The 23,672-nt window shown below is 35.6% G+C and overlaps 2 protein-coding genes across 5 annotated transcripts in view; both read right to left on the reverse strand.

Annotated features, from left to right (window-relative positions):
• Nucleotides 1-15,559, reverse strand: part of LOC127520487 (WD repeat-containing protein 70) — an 87,314-nt gene extending 71,755 nt beyond the window's left edge. The window contains exons 1-8 of the mRNA XM_051908637.1: nt 15,453-15,559; nt 13,865-13,918; nt 13,699-13,782; nt 13,528-13,612; nt 13,259-13,445; nt 9,214-9,273; nt 6,585-6,718; nt 5,182-5,335 (exon numbers count right to left, since the gene is read on the reverse strand). Of these exons, the coding sequence (XP_051764597.1) occupies nt 5,182-5,335; nt 6,585-6,718; nt 9,214-9,273; nt 13,259-13,445; nt 13,528-13,612; nt 13,699-13,782; nt 13,865-13,918; nt 15,453-15,477 (783 nt within the window). The 5' untranslated portion in view covers nt 15,478-15,559. The remainder of the gene's footprint in view (nt 1-5,181; nt 5,336-6,584; nt 6,719-9,213; nt 9,274-13,258; nt 13,446-13,527; nt 13,613-13,698; nt 13,783-13,864; nt 13,919-15,452) is intronic.
• Nucleotides 15,560-16,006: 447 nt separating this feature from the next.
• cplane1 (ciliogenesis and planar polarity effector 1) overlaps nt 16,007-23,672 on the reverse strand; it is a 40,974-nt gene continuing 33,308 nt past the window's right edge. For all 4 annotated transcript variants that reach the window (XM_051910628.1, XM_051910627.1, XM_051910626.1 and 1 more), the window contains exons 45-54: nt 22,967-23,002; nt 22,834-22,867; nt 22,612-22,743; nt 21,457-21,616; nt 20,841-20,896; nt 20,519-20,629; nt 20,204-20,367; nt 20,013-20,108; nt 18,759-18,901; nt 16,007-16,766 (exon numbers count right to left, since the gene is read on the reverse strand). In XM_051910628.1, coding sequence (XP_051766588.1) covers nt 16,641-16,766; nt 18,759-18,901; nt 20,013-20,108; nt 20,204-20,367; nt 20,519-20,629; nt 20,841-20,896; nt 21,457-21,616; nt 22,612-22,743; nt 22,834-22,867; nt 22,967-23,002 — 1,058 coding nt within the window. In that variant the 3' untranslated portion in view covers nt 16,007-16,640. The remainder of the gene's footprint in view (nt 16,767-18,758; nt 18,902-20,012; nt 20,109-20,203; nt 20,368-20,518; nt 20,630-20,840; nt 20,897-21,456; nt 21,617-22,611; nt 22,744-22,833; nt 22,868-22,966; nt 23,003-23,672) is intronic.

Below are 23,672 nucleotides of genomic sequence, written 5' to 3' on the forward strand. Positions count from 1 at the left end.
AAACCTAATTACAAACAAAGAGAGTGGAAACGGTCCCATCGCAGTGACTATGGCATGCCGACACACTACATTAGAGACGCGACCGTCACTGAGCCGCACTTTAAACGCACATTACACACATAAACTCACACGGATACGGAGGGACAGGGCAAAGGACCAGGTGCAATATTTAGTGGCCGCTTGCCTCTCTGATGTAGTTCATCTACACCTCATTACATCCCAGTCAACAAACAACGACCAGATGCAGCAAACAAACATCCACGAGAACTGAAAAACACTGAACTAACCAGGGTTACTTCAGTATCACTGAGACACCACACTCTAAAAAATGCTGGGTTAAAACAACCCAATTCGCTGGGTTAAAACAACCAATTCGCTGGGTTAAAACAGCCAATTCGCTGGGTTAAAACAGCCAATTCACGCTGGGTTAAAACAGCCAATTCACGCTGGGTTAAAACAGCCAATTCACGCTGGGGTAAAACAGCCAATTCACGCTGGGTTAAAACAGCCAATTCACGCTGGGTTAAAACAGCCAATTCACGCTGGGTTAAAACAGCCAATTCACGCTGGGTTAAAACAACCAATTCGCTGGGTTAAAACAGCCAATTCACGCTGGGTTAAAACAGCTCAATTCACGCTGGGTTAAAACAGCTCAATTCACGCTGGGTTAAAACAGCTCAATTCACGCTGGGTTAAAACAGCCAATTCGCTGGGGTAAAACAACCAATTCGCTGGGTTAAAACAGCCAATTCACGCTGAGTTAAAACAGCCAATTCGCTGGGGTAAAACAACCAATTCACGCTGGGTTAAAATAACCAATTCACACTGGGTTAAAACAGCCAATTCGCTAGGTTAAAACAACCCAATTCGCTGGGTTAAAACAGCCAATTCACGCTGGTTAAAACAGCCAATTCGCGCTGGGTTAAAACAGCTTAATTCACGCTGGGTTAAAACAGCCAATTCACGCCGGGTTAAAACAAGCAATTCGCTGGGTTAAAACAGCTTAATTCACGCTGGGTTAAAACAGCTTAATTCACGCTGGGTTAAAACAGCTTAATTCACACTGGATTAAACAGCCAATTCGTTGGGTTAAAACAACCAATTCGCTGGGTTAAAACAACCCAATTCACGCTGGGTTAAAACAACCCAATTCACGCTGGGGTAAAACGGCTCAATTCACGCTGGGGTAAAACAGCTCAATTCACGCTGGGTTAAAACAGCCAATTCGCTGGGTTAAAACAGCCAATTCGCTGGGGTAAAACAACCAATTCACGCTGGGGTAAAACAACCAATTCACGCTGGGGTAAAACAACCAATTCACGCTGGGGTAAAACAACCAATTCACGCTGGGGTAAAACAGCTCAATTCACGCTGGGGTAAAACAGCTCAATTCACGCTGGGTTAAAACAGCCAATTCGCTGGGGTAAAACAACCAATTCACACTGGGTTAAAACAGCTCAATTCACGCTGGGTTAAAACAAGGCAATTCGCTGGGTTAAAACAACCCATTTTGCCAGGTTAAAACAGCCAAATTCACGCTGGGTTAAAACAGCTCAATTCGAGCTGGGTTAAAACAGCCCAATTCACTGGGTTAAAACAAGCAATTCGCTGGGTTAAAACAACCAATTCGCTGGGTTAAAACAACCAATTCGCTGGGTTAAAACAACCAATTCGCTGGGTTAAAACAGCCAATTCACGCTGGGTTAAAACAGCCAATTCACGCTGGGTTAAAACAGCCAATTCACGCTGGGTTAAAACAGCCAATTCACGCTGGGTTAAAACAGCCAATTCACGCTGGGTTAAAACAGCTCAATTCACGCTGGGTTAAAACAGCTCAATTCACGCTGGGTTAAAACAGCCAATTCGCTGGGGTAAAACAACCAATTCACGCTGGGTTAAAACAACCAATTCACGCTGGGTTAAAACAGCCAATTCGCTGGGTTAAAACAACCCAATTCGCTGGGTTAAAACAGCCAATTCACGCTGGGTTAAAACAGCCAATTCACGCTGGGTTAAATCAGCCAATTCACGCTGGGTTAAAACAGCCAATTCACGCTGGGTTAAAACAGCCAATTCACGCTGGGTTAAAACAACCAATTCGCTGGGTTAAAACAGCCAATTCACGCTGGGTTAAAACAGCTCAATTCACGCTGGGTTAAAACAGCTCAATTCACGCTGGGTTAAAACAGCCAATTCGCTGGGGTAAAACAGCTCAATTCACGCTGGGTTAAAACAGCCAATTCGCTAGGTTAAAACAACCCAATTCGCTGGGTTAAAACAGCCAATTCACGCTGGTTAAAACAGCCAATTCGCGCTGGGTTAAAACAGCTTAATTCACGCTGGGTTAAAACAGCCAATTCACGCCGGGTTAAAACAAGCAATTCGCTGGGTTAAAACAGCTTAATTCACGCTGGGTTAAAACAGCTTAATTCACGCTGGGTTAAAACAGCTTAATTCACACTGGATTAAACAGCCAATTCGCTGGGTTAAAACAACCAATTCGCTGGGTTAAAACAACCCAATTCACGCCGGGTTAAAACAAGCAATTCACGCTGGGTTAAACCAGCTTAATTCATGCTGGGTTAAAACAACCAATTCGTTGGGTTAAAACAAGCAATTCGCCGGGTTAAAACAAGCAATTCGCCGGGTTAAAACAACCCATTTTGCCAGGTTAAAACAGCCAAATTCACGCTGGGTTAAAACAGCTCAATTCGAGCTGGGTTAAAACAGCCCAATTCACTGGGTTAAAACAAGCAATTCGCTGGGTTAAAACAACCCATTTTACCAGGTTAAAACAGCCAAATTCACGCTGGGTTAAAACAGCTCAATTCGAGCTGGGTTAAAACAGCCCAATTCACTGGGTTAAAACAAGCAATTCGCCGGATTAAAACAACCCATTTTGCTGGGTTAAAACAACCCAATTCGCTGGGTTAAAACAACCAATTCACGCTGGGTTAAAACAGCTCAATTCACGTTGGGTTAAAACAGCTCAATTCACGCTGGGTTAAAACAGCCAATTCGCTGGGGTAAAACAACCAATTCACGCTGGGGTAAAACAACCAATTCACGCTGGGGTAAAACAACCAATTCACGCTGGGGTAAAACAGCTCAATTCACGCTGGGGTAAAACAGCTCAATTCACGCTGGGTTAAAACAGCCAATTCGCTGGGGTAAAACAGCCAATTCGCTGGGGTAAAACAACCAATTCACGCTGGGGTAAAACAACCAATTCACGCTGGGTTAAAACAGCTCAATTCACGCTGGGTTAAAACAACCAATTCGCTGGATTAAAACAGCCAATTCGCTGGGGTAAAACAATCAATTCACACTGGGTTAAAACAGCTCAATTCACGCTGGGTTAAAACAACCAATTCGCTGGGTCAAAACAAGCAATTCACGCCGGGTTAAAACAAGCAATTCACGCTGGGTTAAAACAGCTTAATTCATGCTGGGTTAAAACAACCAATTCGTTGGGTTAAAACAAGCAATTCACGCCGGGTTAAAACAAGCAATTCACGCTGGGTTAAAACAGCTTAATTCATGCTGGGTTAAAACAACCAATTCGTTGGGTTAAAACAAGCAATTCGCCGGGTTAAAACAAGCAATTCGCCAGGTTAAAACAAGGCAATTCGCTGGGTTAAAACAACCCATTTTGCCAGGTTAAAACAGCCAAATTCACGCTGGGTTAAAACAGCTCAATTCGAGCTGGGTTAAAACAGCCCAATTCACTGGGTTAAAACAAGCAATTCGCCGGATTAAAACAACCCATTTTGCTGGGTTAAAACAACCCAATTCGCTGGGTTAAAACAACCAATTCACGCTGGGTTAAAACAGCTCAATTCACGTTGGGTTAAAACAGCTCAATTCACGCTGGGTTAAAACAGCCAATTCGCTGGGGTAAAACAACCAATTCACGCTGGGGTAAAACAACCAATTCACGCTGGGTTAAAACAGCTCAATTCACGCTGGGTTAAAACAACCAATTCGCTGGATTAAAACAGCCAATTCGCTGGGGTAAAACAACCAATTCACACTGGGTTAAAACAGCTCAATTCACGCTGGGTTAAAACAACCAATTCGCTGGGTTAAAACAAGCAATTCACGCCGGGTTAAAACAAGCAATTCACGCTGGGTTAAAACAGCTTAATTCATGCTGGGTTAAAACAACCAATTCGTTGGGTTAAAACAAGCAATTCGCCGGGTTAAAACAAGCAATTCGCCGGGTTAAAACAAGGCAATTCGCTGGGTTAAAACAACCCATTTTGCCAGGTTAAAACAGCCAAATTCACGCTGGGTTAAAACAGCTAAATTCGAGCTGGGTTAAAACAGCCCAATTCACTGGGTTAAAACAAGCAATTCGCCGGATTAAAACAACCCATTTTGCTGGGTTAAAACAACCCAATTCGCTGGGTTAAAACAACCAATTCACGCTGGGTTAAAACAGCTCAATTCACGTTGGGTTAAAACGGCTCAATTCACGCTGGGTTAAAACAGCCAATTCGCTGGGGTAAAACAACCAATTCACGCCGGGTTAAAACAGCTTAATTCATGCTGGGTTAAAACAACCAATTCGTTGGGTTAAAACAACCAATTCACGCTGGGTTAAAACAGCTTAATTCATGCTGGGTTAAAACAACCAATTTGCTGGGTTAAAACAACCAATTCACGCTGGGTTAAAACAGCTTAATTCATGCTGGGTTAAAACAACCAATTCGCTGGGTTAAAACAACCAATTCGTTGGGTTAAAACAAGCAATTCGCCGGGTTAAAACAAGGCAATTCGCTGGGTTAAAACAACCCATTTTGCCGGGTTAAAACAGCCAAATTCACGCTGGGTTAAAACAGCCCAATTCACTGGGTTAAAACAAGCAATTCGCCGGGTTAAAACAACCCATTTTGCTGGGTTAAAACAACCCAGTTCACTGGGTTAAAACAGCCAATTCGCCAGACAACCCAATTTAAAACATTTGTTTTATAATTTTTGGATGGTTTTAGTTTTAGTTAACCCTGGAACTAACAGACACTGGACGCAGCCACACATACCAGTTGAAACAGTGCAAATCATCCAAAAGAAGATGATGCATATTGTCATATTTCAGTTTTTCATTTGATCCTTACAATGCTATTGTACCTTTAAGATTTCTATATCTATTAAAGTTACATGTAAAGCATTAGTCGTTACCTTGGTATTGGCCATGTCCACAATATACTGATCCCCTTTGACACATTCAAGAACCTGGAACCCGTCGCGGTCCAGAACTTTAGCCTGAGAGTTTCCTGCCACCACCAGAATGACATCACCGGTGACGCTGTACTGCAGCGATCTGATCTGATGGCTGTAATGACACACACACACACACACACACACACACACACTGAGTGTTTACAATAAATTCTGACTTTTTTTTTTTTATTACAGGCATTGGTCTGATAGCTTATAATATTAAAACTTCCATGTCAGGTTTCAAAAGTATTTATTATTTAATAAAATAGTAATTTGAATGATTTTTAATTAATTAAATTATTGTCAATTTATTATTTTAATTTAAAAAAATTATTCTTTCAATTAAAAATAACATCATATGTATAGTAATATAAAGCATATATTTTTTTTTAATTTTACATTATAATGTTCACACCGATAATAACTATAACGATAACAATAAAGTTTTAATTCTATAAACCACAGCTGTAACGATAATGACAATCACTGGAATCACTTCCAGAACAATTTTTTTTTCCAGTTGATGAACAAAAACACTGACAGCCAATCAGAATCCACACTGCTTTAACGAGCTCGAGCATTTAAAGTGACAGACGACAAAACTGCAGCGCTTATTGTCCTGTCGTGAACGGGCCTTAAATGTCTGATTTCACTTTAAATCACATAAAATTGTGTGCCATAAAAAAAAAAAAAAAAATGAATCAAATATTTTACTAGCTAAAATATTAATTTTATATATGTTTAATTAAATATTCATTTAATACTTCATAATATATACATTTTTAAATATGTACCTAATTTTTAATAATAATGCTATATGTGTATATTTAAATATATATCTCACTGCAGCTCTGACTGTGATTGTAAACGAGAACTGGAGTCAATGAAAGAGCCGAGAAGCTTCGAGAACCAGAAAACATGGGCATTAGAGGCAGAGGGCCGGTGTAAATTCCTGTTACCCTCTCCGGGTCACTGGCTTTATGGGCTCCACATGTGTTTTCTCAGGCCGTGTCTGCTGGTAAAGGGATGGCACCGTATCTGGGTTGATGAACTTGTTAATGTGGCGTGGCATTTTACGAATCGCACAGACGAAAGAGCGCTCCGGCTCAGCCAATTGGCTTCCAATATCTCAAGACAATTGGGTTTTCTACTTTTAGCAGGATTTCTAGGAAAAACAAAAGACAAGAACAAAAATACACGGCATCTGGGTGCAATCAGCTGGCCAGGCTGATTTGACTCGAGAACGAGGGTTCATTCCAGACGGATGAGGTGTAACGCACATCAAAACCCCAGGAAGCGCTCGCGGTCGAGGAGAGAGACAGGGATGAACGCGTGTCAGATGGGGCGGCACCGGGACTCACCATTCGCACGGCTGGAGGGATCGGAAGGCGTGCAGCGCCCCGTCCATCCCGGCGAAATCCCAGAACTTCACGTCGTAGTCGTAACTGCCGGTGATCAGACGAGCTCCGGAAGGATCCAAAGCCAAAGCTGAAACCTGTACAATCAGACATTCATCAGATACGGGACGAGTTATATACGATTCAGTTATATTATCGATTTGACGGCACTGACACCATCAGATAAGAACAAAATTTGAAAGGAACTGAGTGATGAACAAAATTTGAACTGAATTGAGTTTCATTGGATGTTCATTTTTGGGGGTGAAAATACAATATTTAGTAATATTTACTAATTCAACTGCACTGACACGATCAGATGAGAACAAAATTTGAACTGAACTGAGTTTCATTGGATGTTCTTTTTTGGGGTTTAAAAGACAATTAATATTCAGTAATATTATCCATTTGATGGCACCCAACCTCAGATAAGAACAAAAATAAGTTTCATTAGATGTTTGAACTGAATTGAATTATGAACAAAATCTGAACTGAATTGAGATTTATTAGATATTCTTTTTTGGGGGGTGAAAAGACAATATTTAGTAATATTTACTAATTCATCTGCACTGACTATCAGATGAGAATAAAATTTGAATTGAATTGAATGACAAATAAAATTCGAAGTAAATTAAGTTTTATTAGATGTTCTTTTTTGAGGTTTAAAAAGACAATTAGTATTCAGTAATATTATCGATTTGACGGCACTCACACTATCAGATGAGAACAAAACTTGAACTGAATTGAATGTCCAATAAGATTTGAACTGAATTGAGTTTCATTAGATGTTTTTAATATTGAATATTTCAACTGCACTGACACTATCAGAAGAGAACAAAACTTGAACTGAATTGAGTTTCATTGGATGTTCTTTTTTCAAGGTTTAAAAGACAATTAATATTCAGTAATATTATCGATTTGACGGCACTCACACTATCAGATAAGAACAAAATTTGAACTGAATTGAATGATGAATAAAATTTGAGCTGAATTGAGTTTCATTAGATGTTTTATTAGATGTTTTTAATATTTACTAATTCAACCGCACTGACACTATAGGATGAGAACAAAATTTGAACTGAATTAAATGCGAACAAAATTTGAACTGAATTGAGTTTCATTAGATGTTCTTTTTTGGGGTTTAAAAGACAATTAATATTCAGTTATATTATCGATTTGATGGCACTCAACCTCGGATAAGAACAAAAATAAGTTTCATTAGATGTTTGAACTGAATTGAATTACGAACAAAATCTGAACTGAATTAAGTTTCATTAGATATTTTTTGGGGGGGGGGGATTTAAAAGACAATTATTAATCACCAGTAATATTATCAATTTGACGGCACTCACTCTCAGATGAGAACAAAACTGAGTTTCATTAGATGTTTGAACTGAATTGAGTGACGAACAAAATTTAAACTGAATTGAGTTTTATTAGATGTTCTTTTTTGGGGGGTGAAAAGACAATATTTAGTAATATTTACTAATTCATCTGCACTGACACTATCAGATAAGAATAAAATTTGAATTGAATTGAATGACAAATAAAATTTGAAGTAAATTAAGTTTTATTAGATGTTCTTTTTTGAGGTTTAAAAGACAATTAGTATTCAGTAATATTATCGATTTGACGGCCCTGACACTATCAGATGAGAACAAAACTTAAACTGAATTGAATGACAAATAAAACTTGAACTGAATTGAATGACGAACAAAATCTAAACTGAATTGACTTTCATTAGATGTTCTTTTTTGAGGTTTAAAAGACAATTAATATTCAGTAATATTGTCGATTTGACGGCGCTGACACTATTGGATGAGAACAAAATTGAGTTTCATTAGATGTTTGAACCGAATTGAGTGGTGAACAAAATTTGTACTGAATTGAATGACGAATAAAATTTGAACTGAATTGAATTTCATTAGATGTTTTTAATATTTACTAATTCAACTGCACTGACACTATCAGAAGAGAACAAAACTAAGTTTCATTAGATGTTTGAACTGAATTGAGTTGAGTTTCAATGGATGTTCTTTTTTTGGGGGGTTAAAAGGCAATTCATATTCAGTAATATCGATTTGATGGCACTCACATTATCAGATGAGAACAAAACTGATTTTCATTAGAAGTTTGGACTGAATTTGAACTGAATTGAGTGACGAACAAAATCTGAAGTGAATTGAGTTTCATTAGATGTTCTTTTTTGTGTTTAAAGACAATTATTATTTAGTAATATTATCGATTCAACTGCACTGACACTATCAGATGACAACAAAATTTGAACTGAATTGTGAATTACAGCTGAATCAAATTTGTGTCGTAATTGACGAACTTTGCAACACTGAACACTGAATGGTGACACGCATCTTCTGTAGAGCTGCTTTACAGCTGAAATTCATTTCATAATTGATGAATTTTGCTACGTTAAAACTCATTTTCCTGTTTATTTCAGTGAAGCTGCTTTGAAACATCTCTGACTTTTGGGGATGAGTTTTAACTCTTGAGTCAGATTATATAATCCTTACAAATCCCGACTACAGGCCAAACGTGAGCCGGACACGAGCGCTCCGGAGCAAACGTGTGCACTTACGGTTTTAGTGCCGTGCTGAAGCGTGATCTCATGAGTGTCCGGTATCTTCCTCACTGGATTCTGTTACAGAAAGAGAGAAAGAAAGACAGAGAGAAACATCTTCAGCAACTTCTGAAGGCCAAGAACAAAATCAAGACTAGGTCCGCTTTAGTTCAGCACAAGACGGATGAAAGGTTCTCTTTCAGTGCAAAACACGCTGCCAAAATATCATACGGTGTTCAGCGCTCACAGCGGGATCGTTCTCCGAATCAAACGCACAGATCTGTGTGATTTGTGGCGTTGGCTGATTAACGCTCGTACAGAACTCGCACGGCACACCTGGGCCTGATGGGATACATTTAGCCAAGCACAGAGACATCACCGGGGCGGCCCAACACCAGAACCCATCTATCAAAATGGCCCACGGCGGCCCTCAAACGCCACAGGCCTGGGAAAGGAGGGTGTCTGCACACTGTCAGAGAGAGAGTAAGACATTTACAGCAGACCAGAGAGAGAGAGAGAGAGAGAGAGAGAGAGAGAGAGAGAGAGAGAGAGAGAGAGAGAGAGAGAGAGAGACAAAGAGAGAGAGCGAACGGCTGAAATGGCTAGGCAAAAATCTGAATCTCATGTAAAGGTCATAAAAAGGTCATTTCATCCTAAAATATAAAATAAAAAAAATTATATTTTGCATAAAGAAAATTAATTAAATTCTCAAAGTAAAACAATGTAATTTTTAACTGTATTAAATAAAAATATTTTTATTAAAAAAATATAATATATTTTTATTATATAAACGGCAGTGCATCAAATATTATCATGTTAAATTTTTACAATACAATTTAAATATTATATAACATATATTTTAATCATTTATTTTCATCATTTAATTTTTTTTGCATTAATGAATGAGATAAAATGTGCTTAATTATAATGAAATGAATGCAAAAATAGCCTTCATTTTCTTTATGTAAAATATATTTTATTTTATATTATATTTTACTATTTTATATAGTTGTTTTTATCTTCATTAGATTTTCATTACTTATAAATATTACATATTCATCTACGTAAATATTTATCAGCATAAATTAAATGCAAAAAATATCAATGTTTATTTTTTACAAAAATATATATTTTGGTCATATATCTTAAAAAACAGGCTTCACTTTCTTTATGTAAAATAGAATTTTTATTTTATATTATATTTTAGAATGTAGTTATTTTTCTTAGATTACTATAAAACATTAATTATAAAAATTACATGTTTATTTAAATAAGCATAAATTAAAGGCACTGCATCAAATACTACCATAATGTTTATTTTTTACAACAAATATATTTTTTTTACAAATAAAAAATATAAATAATATATATTTCATAATTTGTGTGTGTTAATAATTTGTATTTTAATGTATATCTTATATATATATATATATTTTTTTTTTTTTTTTTTCCCATTAAACAAATAAGAATTTGGGGATAAAATGTCTTTACATAAAATATCTTTTTATTTTATATCGTATTATATTTTTACTATATTATATAGTAATATTTTCTTTTCTTTTTAAAATGAAATATGACCCAGATGCTTTTCTTCAGGTTTCATGAGATTTATCCAAACTAAAGAACAGAATGTCTCAGAAAAGCTTGAAACAAACTCAATACAGGCGTCTGAGGTCAGATGACAGTAAGAGCATCTTTAAATCATTGGTCATTAGAGAAGGAACCAAAAGACAACCTTCACAGTCTTCAGTCTTTTATATTTCCAAAGATGATAATGGCAGTGTGGCCCTCTAGTGGTGCCACTGACACATTACAAAAACACACAAACTGCACTGTGTCATTGAGATCATACACCTCATCATATATGATGTATAATCTATAATATGTGATGTATAATCTATAATATATGATGTATAATCTATAATATGACAAATTTCAACATGAAACAAAGCGGGACATTTATATTTTTGTATGGCATGTGGTTTAAAAATAAGAGGGACTGACAACGAACCGTTCATAAGACCAGGATTAAAACAAATGAGAGTAAATCGAGTTGATTTCATGCTGTTAAACATTAGATTTCTGTCCCTGCATTGAAAGTCTGGTCACCCAAAACTCTGACGCTTCAAAACGATCAATGTTTATATGTGAATAAAAGTCTGTTCATCATATAAAGTGACCGAGTCTATGTAAAACCACTGCAGTTACAGCTTTGGATCTTTTTTGTCATTATGTAATTAAAATGACGGCCATGTTTTTCAAGGTACAACAATGTCATAATGGACTATGATAGCAACTGAGACAAAGACACGGCATGTCAATTTTGAAGTCAATCAGACCAACTGTACTGTAGTTAGAGCCAAATTCATGCTTTGTTCAATTATAGCGCCACCAAGTGGTGCCTGTCACACCTCTGTGTCCTCAGAGTGCCTCCATACAAAGCATGTCAAATTTGGTGAAAATATCTCATTTCGCTTAAGAGTTATAGACATTTATATTTATGAGCACATAAAAAATGACCCACACTCGACTTTAATAGCATTTTTTTGCCACTTACTATCAAAATTTTGACATTTCTGATTTTCCTACGGTGGTCTCATCTCGATCGGACTAACGGTTTCGAAGATATTCGAGAAAGTTGTTGCACAAACCATTGAAATAAGTCAACCAAATCCGAAAGTTATAAGCATTTTTGGGCAAATCGTTCAAAAGCTATAAGGAAAGAAAAAAAAAAAAAAAAAAAAAAACGCCATTTTTCCTATCTCCGGACCAGTAGGTGGCGCTGTGCTGAAATGCAGCATGTAGCCTCAGGTCATGCTTGTGATGACATGTACCAAGTTTGGTCTGAATACGATGAAGCGTTGCGGAGATACAGCCTTACGTCTATTTTCGCGAACGCTACGTAAAATGTGTTTGCGCGTTATTCGGAAACAGTTTTCATGAATCAACTTGAATTCCATAACTTTTTGTCCGCATGGTCTGAAGATGATGTGGTTCAATTTGTGTGGAAATCGGACAAACCGCCTAGGAGTTCGAAAAAAATTCAAAACGGCGGAATTTTAATGACGGAAAATGACGTAATGGGGTGCAATCGAATCGTCTTCAAACAACGATTATTCTCTATGATTACAACAGAATTTCTATTATTTCCTTCACCAAAAGAACTACAGGGTTCATATTTATATTTTCCGAATATCTACATTTGCGTTTTGAAGATGAAAGAAAGTCTGAAACGAAATGCATTTTTTGGCCACTTACTATCAAAATTATTTGGCCATTTCCGATTTTCCTACGGTGGTTTCGTCTCGATGGGACTAACGGATTCAAAGATATTCACGAAAGTTGTTGCAAAAATCATAAGGCGAAACCTAGCATGTGGGGTATCGTTGGATTCGGCAAAGATTCAGGAATCTAAGGAGATGACACTTATAATAAGTCAACCAAATCCAAAGTTATAAGCATTTTTGTGCAAACCATTAGGAAAATAAATAAATAAATAAATCGCCATTTTTCCTATCTCCGGACCAGTAGGTGGCACTGTGCTGAAACGCAGCATGTAGCCTCAGGTCATGCTTGTGACGACACATACCAAGTTTGGTCTGAATACGATGAAGCGTTGTGGAGATACAGCCTTACGTCTCTTTTCGCGAACGCTACGTAAAATGTGTTTGCGCGTTATTTGGAAACAGTTTGATGAATCAACTTGAATTTTGAATTCCATAACTTTTTGTCGGCATGGTCTGAAGATGATGTGGTTCCATTTTCATGTGAAATTGGACAAACCGTCTAGGAGTTCGGAATTTTAGGAATTTTAATGATGGAAAATGACGTGATAGGGTGCAATCGAATAGTCTTGAAATAAGGATTAGTTTCTATGATTACAACAGAATTTCTATTATTTCCTTCACCAAAAGAACTACAGGGTTCATATTTATATTTTACGAATATCTTCATTTGCGTTTTGAAGATGAACGAAAGTCTGGAATGACGTGATGGAGAGAATATAATATACACTAACCATTTAAAATGTTTATGGGAGTAAAAAGATTAAAATCAAACTCACATCATCATCCTCATCATCATCATCATCGTCGTCGTCGCTGTCAGCAGTGCTGCGCTTGTATCCGGGCGGCAGCGGTGGTCCGACAAAATCATCATCATCATCATCATCCTCCTTCTGGGGAGGCAGCGGTGGGCCGATGACATCAGAGTCGCTGTCGCTGCTGCTGCTGCTGTCAGCTTCCTGTTTCCTGTTCACACAAACACAGGAGAGACTCAGTGACTGAGCTGAAGCGCTGACCGCTGCTCGTCCTCATCAGATAGTCACGGTACCTTGACGTGGATGTAGACGGTTTCTCTGTGTGGCTGACGGGACGAGAGACGCTGCTCTCCTCAACTTCCTGTTTCTGCCGCTCTTCTGTGACAGGAAAGATCAAGGTTGAAATGGCGTCTACTGAGACTGAATCACACGTGAAGAAGAGCGAGTCAAGTAATCGGACTGACCTAAAGCACGCTGACTTCTCTCGATGGCCGTCCGCCTCGTCTGCTCAAACATGGCCTCCAGGTCAAAGGTTCGAGCTTTCTTTCCTGAGAACGAGAGAAATATTACAACTGAACATGTGACTCTTTCTGTGACGTCTGTGAGGTGGAATACATCAGAAACACTCACCGAATCCAGAGAAGCCCATGACTGACGAGATGTCTCCATCATTACTGGAGTCACCTGACGTCACACCAAACAAACAAAGCATTCATATTATCTGCATGTGTTTTTGCTTTATTTTGAATGATGAAAAATTTATGGGTGGTAGGAAAAACTGCATAAAATAAAAATGAATAAAATTAAAAAAAGTTTTAAAATTAAAACTGCAGTATTTATTTATTTATTTTAAACTATGAATAATGTATTGGTGGTAGGCAAAGTTGATTAAAAAATAAAATAATAATAATAATCTACAGAGAAAAATAATGATTTATTTTAGAATGTCTATAATTTATATCGTTGCAGAATTTCTATTATTACCTTTATAAAAAGTAATATAGTGTATATTTATTTATGGATTTATTTTGAATGAGAATAATTTATGGGTGGTAGGTATAAAAATTAATAAAATAAAAAACATGACAAATAATAATGAATAATAATAGTAATATATTTATTTTAATAATGATTATCTAAAAGGTATAATTTGAGTTTTATTTTACAAAAAGTACTACAGTATTTATTTATTTATTCATTTATTTTAAACGATGAATAATGTATGGGTGGTAGGCAAAAGTTATTAAAGTAAAATAAATTAATAATAATCTACAGGGAAATTTTAGAATGTCTATTATTTCTATTTTGTAGATTAATAGTAATAGTGTATATTTATTGATTTAATTTGAATGAATAATTTATGGGTGGAAGGCAAAAAATTAATAAAATAAAAAGTGAATAATAATAATTATAATCTATAGGTAAAATATGACTCTCATTTTAGATTTTCTATTATTATAATAGAATTTCTATTATTACCTTCACCAAAAGAACTACAAGGTATATTTGTTTATTTCGAATGATAAATAATGTGTGGTGGCAAAAATTCATAAAATAAAATAATAATAATTCATTTAGGAATTTCTATTATTACTATTATTATTTTATATCAATACTTTTCTATTAAAAATATAGGTAGTAAGTTCATGTATGTTTATTTATAGCAATAAATAATTTATGGGTGATAAGCAAAATGTCATAATATAAAATTATTAAATATTAATAATAATAAAGGGAAAATAAGAGAATAATTTCTACCTTTACAAAAAGTACTGTGCTGCTGCAGTGATGATACTGTATGCCAATGATAATAGCGAATGATTAAAGCATTTATACAGTATATCGAGGGTTTAGTTTATTGTATTGTATAATATAGTAAGTTAGCATAGTATATCCAGGGCACTTTAACGAATACCATAGTGCTACCATGGTACAAGTCCAACCAACATGGTATTGCAGACATTTTGGGTATTTTTACTCATACGGCAGTCACAGAAACTAAGACTAAATGTTCCTATATTTTAATTATTATCAAATAATCTTCAGAATCACATGTGCATCAGGAATCTGTGATTATTATAACAGCTGCTCTGACTGATTTTGACTTCATTAAATCATCGCAGCTTTCAGAAAAACACTGTCCTACAGTTTTAACACATTCATCTCACTTACACGACAGAAACACTTCATGACTGACGAATAAAGCTCAAAAACTTACCAGCATCACTGCTATGATCCGCCATGTCAATAATATCGGACACTTCCGGGACGCCGAAAGTCAAAATAAAAGTCCCTCATAAATACAAGTCCATCCTGACCTGAGAAATATTTGTCTTGAAGCTTTTACTGAGTATTTGTTCATACATAATTATCATTAATTTGACTAGAAATAAATAATAAATAGGAATATAAAAAAAATCAAAATCCATTGTTATCTGATAATATAAATACGCGATTGTAATGCTTTCATTATTATCTGAATAATAATAGCTAATGAGGTAACATGTTAACAGATTCAACTTTTGATCTTAATAATGTGTTAGTAAATGCTTAGATTAACAATAACTAAGATTAATAAAGTGTTGTTCATTATTAGTTCATTAACTAAAGTAGTTAACTAATGTTTACAAACGGAGCCTTATTGTAAAGTGTTGCCGCTAATAATTAGCAAACAATTTTATTTCATAGAAATTGTGCTTCTTTAAATCTGATGACAATATTTCTGCTCAGATCTTATATTTGATGATATGGATGTCATTAATGAATGGGATCTTAAGTTTCACATTATTTTATTAAAAGATTGTCAAATAAACAAATCTTAGAAATGCAAAAAGACAAATTCAACACTATATTACACTGTGACACTTTACAGTAAGATCTCATTTATTAATACATTAGTTATCATGAACTAACAATGAGCAATGCACAGCATTTATTAATCTTTGTTAATGTTTGTAAATAGAAATACAATTCGTCATGTTACAGTGCATTAACTAACGTTAAAAATGTATTAGTAAATGTTGAAATTAACATTAACTGAGATTAATAAATGTTATGAAAGTATTAGTTCATGTTAACTAATGGTAACAAATGAAACCTTATTGTAAAGTGTTACCAATTACACATACACAAAGTAAATGTTGAAGACATTTGAAGGCTCATCTCATTGTTTGTGGAGAGCTCTGCGTTCTGTCAGACGTCCAGAAATGAATCGATGTGGAAGCAAACCAACAACGCACCTGCGAGTGATTCTAGTTTATTCTGCACAAATCTGTGCTGACAACTTACTTAAACAGTCAAAACACAAATGACACACATACACAAATACCACAATCATTCACAGTCAACAGCTGCAGCTGCGCAACATCTGGAGTGAGAACAGGAGGGTTTTTTGGAAAACATCCCTTCACTGCTGCTCGTCTTCCTCCTCCGCCACGATCCTCTCGATGGCGGCCCAGTCCAGTTTGCTCAGAACGCTGCCGGTGCTTTGAGAAAGAGCGTCCAGATCCAGATCTGTGAACGCTTCATCGCCCTGGAGAAAACAAGAACCACATGAGCTTCTGTTCAGAACACAGTACTAGTGTAATATTTCCAGTGCAGTATGTACTGTATACTTGCCTTAACCCTCTGGTATTCATTTCATTATTATTATTATTATTATTTATTAAATTTACAAAACACAAAAATAAATAAAATGCAAACAAGGAACAGATACTGCTTATAAACATTGCAAATCTCCATATGACAAACTAATACAGATAGAAATTATTGAGTAACCCTCTGGTATTCCTCACTGTGCCATCAAAACAGACCGAAGACAACTAGATGAGTGAAGTTTGATGACAAAGCCAGGTCTGAAAGTTTAAAATAACTATGAACAGCTTGAAGTTTGAAGGTTTTACTCAGAGAAAGTTAAAAAAAAAAAATCTTACTAGGATGGTTTAACATGTTGTTAACATGTTTTAACATGTTGTTAGAATGAATTAGTAGGTTGTTAGCAGGATTAGCATGTTACTAACATAAATTAGCATGTTGCTAACATGTTTTAACATTTTGATAGCATGTTTTAACACATTCCTAGCATGAATTAGCACGTTGCTAGCATGTTTTAGCAAGTTGCTAGCATGTTTTAACATGCTGCTGACATGAATAAGCATATTGGTAGCATGAATTAACATATTTTAATACATTGCTAACATGAATTAGCACGCTGCTAACATGTTTTACTACAATGCTAACATGATTTAACACCTTAGTACGATTAATTAGCATGTTGATAACATTTTTAACACATTGGTAACATGAATTAACATTTTGCTAACATGAATAAGCATGTTTTAACACATTGCTGGCATGAATTAACAAGTTGCTAACATGTTTTTAATCCATTACTTGCATAAATTAACATGTTTTAACACATTGCTAACATGATTTAACACTTTGCTATCATGAAGTAGCATGTTGATAGAATTTTTAACACATTGCTAGCAGGAATTAACACTGCTAACATGAATTAGCACATTTTAACACATTTTGCTAAAATGATTTAACGCTTTGCTAGCATGAATTGGCATGTTTTAACACGCTGATAACAATATACTAAAACATGTCAATTCATGCTAACATGAATTAACATGCTACTAGCATGTTTTAACACATTGTTAACATGATTTAACACTTTGCTAACATGAACTAGCATGTTGATAGCATTTTTTAACACATTGCTAACATGAATTAGCACGTTTTAACACATTGCTAACGATTTAACACTTCGCTAACATGAACTAGCATGTTAATAGCATTGTTAACACATTGCTAGCATGAATTAATATTTTGCTAACACGAATTAGCACGTTTTAACACATTGCTAACATGATTTAACGCTTTGCTAGCATGAATTAGCATGTTTTAGCACATTGCTAGCATGAATTAGCATGTTTTAATACATTGTTAACATGAATTAGCATGTTTCTAGCATGTTTTAACATGTTGATAGCATGAATTAGCATGTTTTAATACATTGTTAACATGAATTAGCATGTTTCTAGCATGAATTAGCATGTTTTAATACATTGTTAACATGAATTAGCATGTTTCTAGCATGAATTAGCATGTTTTAATACATTGTTAACATGAATTAGCATGTTTCTAGCATGAATTAGCATGCTTATATTATTATTTTCAAACACAATTACTTTTATTAGGTTTTGCACTTGGATATACTGTATATTTATACATTTAGAATACTTCATTGTGGCTGGTTTGTAGATTTTACCTCAATAAATTGCTCTGATTTTCGTATTTTCCATTATTTTCCTATCATTTCTGGCCATTTAGCTTTTTCTAATTATGTCCATAATTTTTTTGTCAGAAGTTTTGTCAAGTCAGCAAGTTTTGTGCCATTCCCATGAAGTAAAAATTAAGAAAATGTTTCAGTCTAAAATGAGCGAAGACAACCAGAGGGAGGAAACTAACTCGGTTTTGTTAGGTCGGTAAGTCACATTAGCGTTTGTGAACTTCTCACCTGTCTGATGTCATGATCCTCCAACAGAAGAATCCTGTGGACGTCATCTGGACTCACAGCGTCTCTGTCCTCCACATGTGTCTGATCTTTCTCTTTCACTGATCTCGGTTTGGCTGTAGACGTGTGGAGCCCATTTTTCATCCCTACAGAAGAACAAATGTGAATATATGAATGTCGTATGTTTGCATATATCCTTGTATAATTATATCTGTGTATAGATTATGTTGTGCAAACATTATTTGTCTAGTTTGTATTTGGGTCATTCTACAGAATGGGTGCAAAGTCAGAGCTGGAAGTGTCTTGGGGAAAAAAATGTCTTTTCCCATAAATTTTGTATGTATGCAAATTGTATAATATCCAAGGTACTCATTTCTAGTAATTGTACAGTTGATTCTCATATTGTATATTGTCAGAAAGTTTTGGAATATTTTTCCTTTCCCCAAATTTGTCACTACTGAAACACAATAATAAATAATTTAATAAGAAGGGTCACATTGTCCTATTAAGATTTTGTTTACATCTACCTTGAAAATATATTTTTTGTTATTTTTAAAAAAAAAAGTTTTTACAGGTAAATCAATAACAATTACAATTTTAACAATATTTCAAGTGTAATTTATGAGATTTGTTTTGAATCCAATCTTTCTTTGTAAAAGTCATAAAGTTTATCAAACTGATGTCAAAGTGAAGGATTCATTAGTTTGAATAAACATTGAACTAAACACTATAATAACATCTTAGTTGATCATTCAATATACTTTATTTTTGACAAAACATCCCATGTGTCGGTCGTGACTGCACATTTTCGGTAGTGACAGTAATGTGTTGGTAGTGACCACATCACATGAAAGGATTTTAACTCACATACCAAAATACTAATGATTTGCATAACTGTACTAAAATTTAGTTTATTTCCCCCAAATAAATGATTGTGTTCCCATTTTTTCCGCTACAAAACCAATAATGACATGTTTCGGTCATGACTGTTTCGGTGTTTCGGAAGTGACAATTTTAGATACTTTTGAGCACATGGTTAGCTAGCACAGTTCTGAACAGTTGTACACAGAAAAAAAAAAAAAAAATTCTATCGAATAACACTCAAAAAAATAATGATGTCACAACCGAAACTTCACCACGTTTCGGTCGTGACTGTTTCGGTAATGACAATTTTCGATACTTTTGAGCCATTTATTTGGCAATAAATTTCACTCTGATTCTGATATTTTTACAAAAACACATTCAAAAACTCCATACTCTGATGAACGGTCTTCGTCCCTTGTCTGGTTCTCAGGTCGGACAGCATCCCGCGGCGAGTAACCTGGGATAACCGATCGCCCGGAAGATCGCTGGCTGAATGTGAAAACATGGGATTGAAGCGATACTCGGTTTTCAAATTATCACAATCAACATTAATAAATGACATCATTACATTATACAATATGAACCTGGTCTGTGCAGCCCGAGCCTCCCGCTCAATGAGCCGTAGTCTTTTGCAGCAGATTTCCTCTGAAGCACAACAGTCTTTCCGAGAGAAGAAGCCGAGCGTCTGTGTGGTCCGCTGTGGTTCTTCGGAATTCTCTTATTTTTCCCAGAGGACTGACTTCTGCTCCTGAAACACAGAGCAGGACATTTAGCGTGATTTGTGCTCCTTCTCCAAACAAAACACTGGCTCTGTTATCAAAAACACAGAGAGTTGCCAAAAAAGTTCCTGTAAAGATGCATCACATTTAGCTAATTGCAGAAGGAATAGTAACACTGACCTGAGAGTCTCGTGGGGATTTGTGGGAAGGTTCAGCGGCGTTGTGAGCAGGTCAGTGATCAGACTGCAGGCGTCACGAGCTCTCTGTTCATGATGCTCCTGAAGAACCACCCTGAGAGCACATGGAATAACATGAAGCATGTGGGAAAACACTGGATAGATGCATCCCAATTTACATACTTGTGCACCATTTTATGCCATTTTGTAGTATAAATAGCTATCAGACTCCGACGTTCAATGACAAAATCGGTAAGTGTATAGTGTATACTGTCATTTTGAACACAACTAATGTTAGTTTAACACACATAAACACAGAATCATACCTGTCTCTTTCTTCTTTGCTTTTCCTGTTGGTTGCCAGATCTACAGAGGTTGGATTCTGCAACGGAGGTGAATTATTCAAGACAAGTAAAGTTATCAACAGAGATTTGTGCAAAACTACAGCTTCAAGCTTTACTGAGAGACTTCAATATAATATAATATAATATAATATAAGTCTCTGGTGTGTCTGAGAAGTTTCAGCTCAAAATACCCCACAGATCATTTATTATAGCTTGCCAAATTTGCCCCTATTTGGGTGTGAGCAAAAACACGCCGTTTTTGTGTGTGTCCCTTTAAATGCAAATGAGCTGCTGCTCCCAGCCCCCTTTCCAGAAGAGGGCGGAGCTTTAACAGCTCGCGCTTCGGTTGCTCAACAACAACAAAGCTGGAGAATCTCACGCAGCCAAAATGAGGATTGTCAGTAACGGTGTTCTTATATATATATATATATATAATCAATATGCAAATAATACATGGTTCATAATTCACCAGAAATAAGGCTTTGCATGAAGAAACCGTAAAGAAAAACTGTAATAAACACTGATTCTGAGAATAGTTATCATCAAAAACAAACAGTTTGACAGTGCAATCAGTAAGGTTTGTTCTGAAGCGTCTCACGTGTGTAAGAGGAGAGATGAAGGGTCTGCGCTCGCTCTCTCTCTTTTCTTCTCTCTGTTTGCGGTATTCCATCAGTCGTTCTCTCTGCTTCCTCCTCATCCACATCCTCAGATCCCTCCGCTCCTCCTCCATCATGGCTCCGCTCGGCTTGACCTCTGACCTGCCGCCCACCACAAATAAACAGACCAATCAAATCCATCAGTAAATATGTCACACATCGCTCACTAATCTACTTAGCAGGGCTGCTGTTAGCTAATCATAACAGAGATCATTTACATTTAGATGTTCATCAATCAGACACTTTTATCCAAACAGGGTAAGTATTAGACAACTAAAACTATTCAAAACATTTTTGTTATCTGAAAAATAAAATAAAAGAATGGAATAAAAAGAGAAAATAAAATAAAATAAAGTAAAATAAGGTAAAATAAATTTAAATTAAGTAAAATAAAATAAAATTAAAATAAAAAGTATATAAATATAAAAATATTTTTTAAAAATTATTTCAGTTAGTTGCAAAGGCAACATTTCTAATTTACGTTTAGTTTAAGTTGAAGTACTAAAATGTTAGCCAATCATAACAGAGATCATTTACATTTAGATGTTCGTCAATCAGACACTTTTATCCAAACAGGGTCAGTATTAGACAACCAAAACTATTGAAAAATATAATAAAATAAAATAAAATAAAATAAAATAAAACATAAAATATAAATATAAAAATATATATTTTAATTATTTCAGTTAGTTGCAAAGGCAACATTTCAAATTTATGTTTAGTTTAAGTTGAAGTACTAAAATTACCAACTAAAACTATAATAAAAATGAATAAAAACTATATATACATATATAAAAACATGCAAAAACACAGAAAAAAAAAAAAAACTAAAACATTAACTAAACCTAAAAAGAAAATGCTAAAAGTAAAAATAAATCTAATTCAAAATATTAATAAAAACTACTAAATTACTAAATTAACATTGCATCTGAGTAAAAACTGCTTATGAAAAACTTAACAACAACAGTTTTTTGATGAAAGAATCTTTGACTAACACCATAATATGATTCCAGGGGAAGAAATATATGCTACAACTACTATCAAAATTGTAGAATTAGGATTAAGCATCCTAGTTAGTGGATTACTGTGAATCTCACCTGCTCAGGTGAAGCGTTCCTGATCGAGACAGATCCAGCGCTGATCGAGATAAAGCCCCGTCCCTGATTAACTCACACAAGATGTCCTTCACGTCACTGAGGCCGCTCACACCCAGAGTCTCTTCCGCCGGTCTGATCGGAGACAAACAGAAGGATGAAAAGGAGGAGAATCACAAGGACAAATACAGAGACATCACTGGCATCACTTTAATACAAACTTACTTCCCAGGGTTCTCAAGCAAAGACTCCGTCAAACCTGCAGGGACAGAATCAACAACACAGACGTCCATGACTGCAGCTGTAGGTGTGTGTTACGTGTGTGTGTGTGTGTGTGTGTGTGATGCAGGTCTCTCACCTGGATCGGTATCTCGCTCACGCTGCTCTGGTTTCACTGAAAACAACAAGATCATGTTAAACTGAGGACCTGAGAAACCTAAACTACACCAGTAAACATGAGCGTCTGAAACTGGATTAATACACAATGTGATGCAGTCAACATCTATTACACAATAATAGTCCCCTGCCTTCTGCTGATTCTGATGGCTTTAGAGGGAAATGCTGCCCATAACTGCTGGTCTAGGATCAGTTTTCTCCATAATAACAGCATATTGGCAAAACAGATTTGGCAAGCAATTAAATGCACTTGAAAAATGTAAAGAATGAAAAAGTTATGGAAGTTTAAATTTACTGTAAATCAAATGTACTGTACTAGTAAACTTTTTTTTTTTTTTTTAATAAAATGTGTATTTTTTCAAATATATTTGACTCTAAGTTGCTATCAAATGAAAGCCTTATGTCTAACCAAGTTGTGTTCCAAATTTGAAGTTACTAATTCATGCTAGCTATGCACTAAAACATGCTAACAATGTGCTAAAAATGCTGACAACATGCTAATTCATGCTAAAATATGCTAACGTGTTAAAACATGATAGCAACATGCTAAATTATGCTAGCAACATGCTAATTCAATGTTAACAATATACTAAAACATGCTAGCAACATGCTAATTAATGCTAGCAATGTGGCAAAATATTATAACATGCTATAATATTTTAAATCAT

This window comes from Ctenopharyngodon idella, chromosome 10, assembly GCF_019924925.1.
Source record: "Ctenopharyngodon idella isolate HZGC_01 chromosome 10, HZGC01, whole genome shotgun sequence".
NCBI lineage: Eukaryota > Metazoa > Chordata > Actinopteri > Cypriniformes > Xenocyprididae > Ctenopharyngodon > Ctenopharyngodon idella.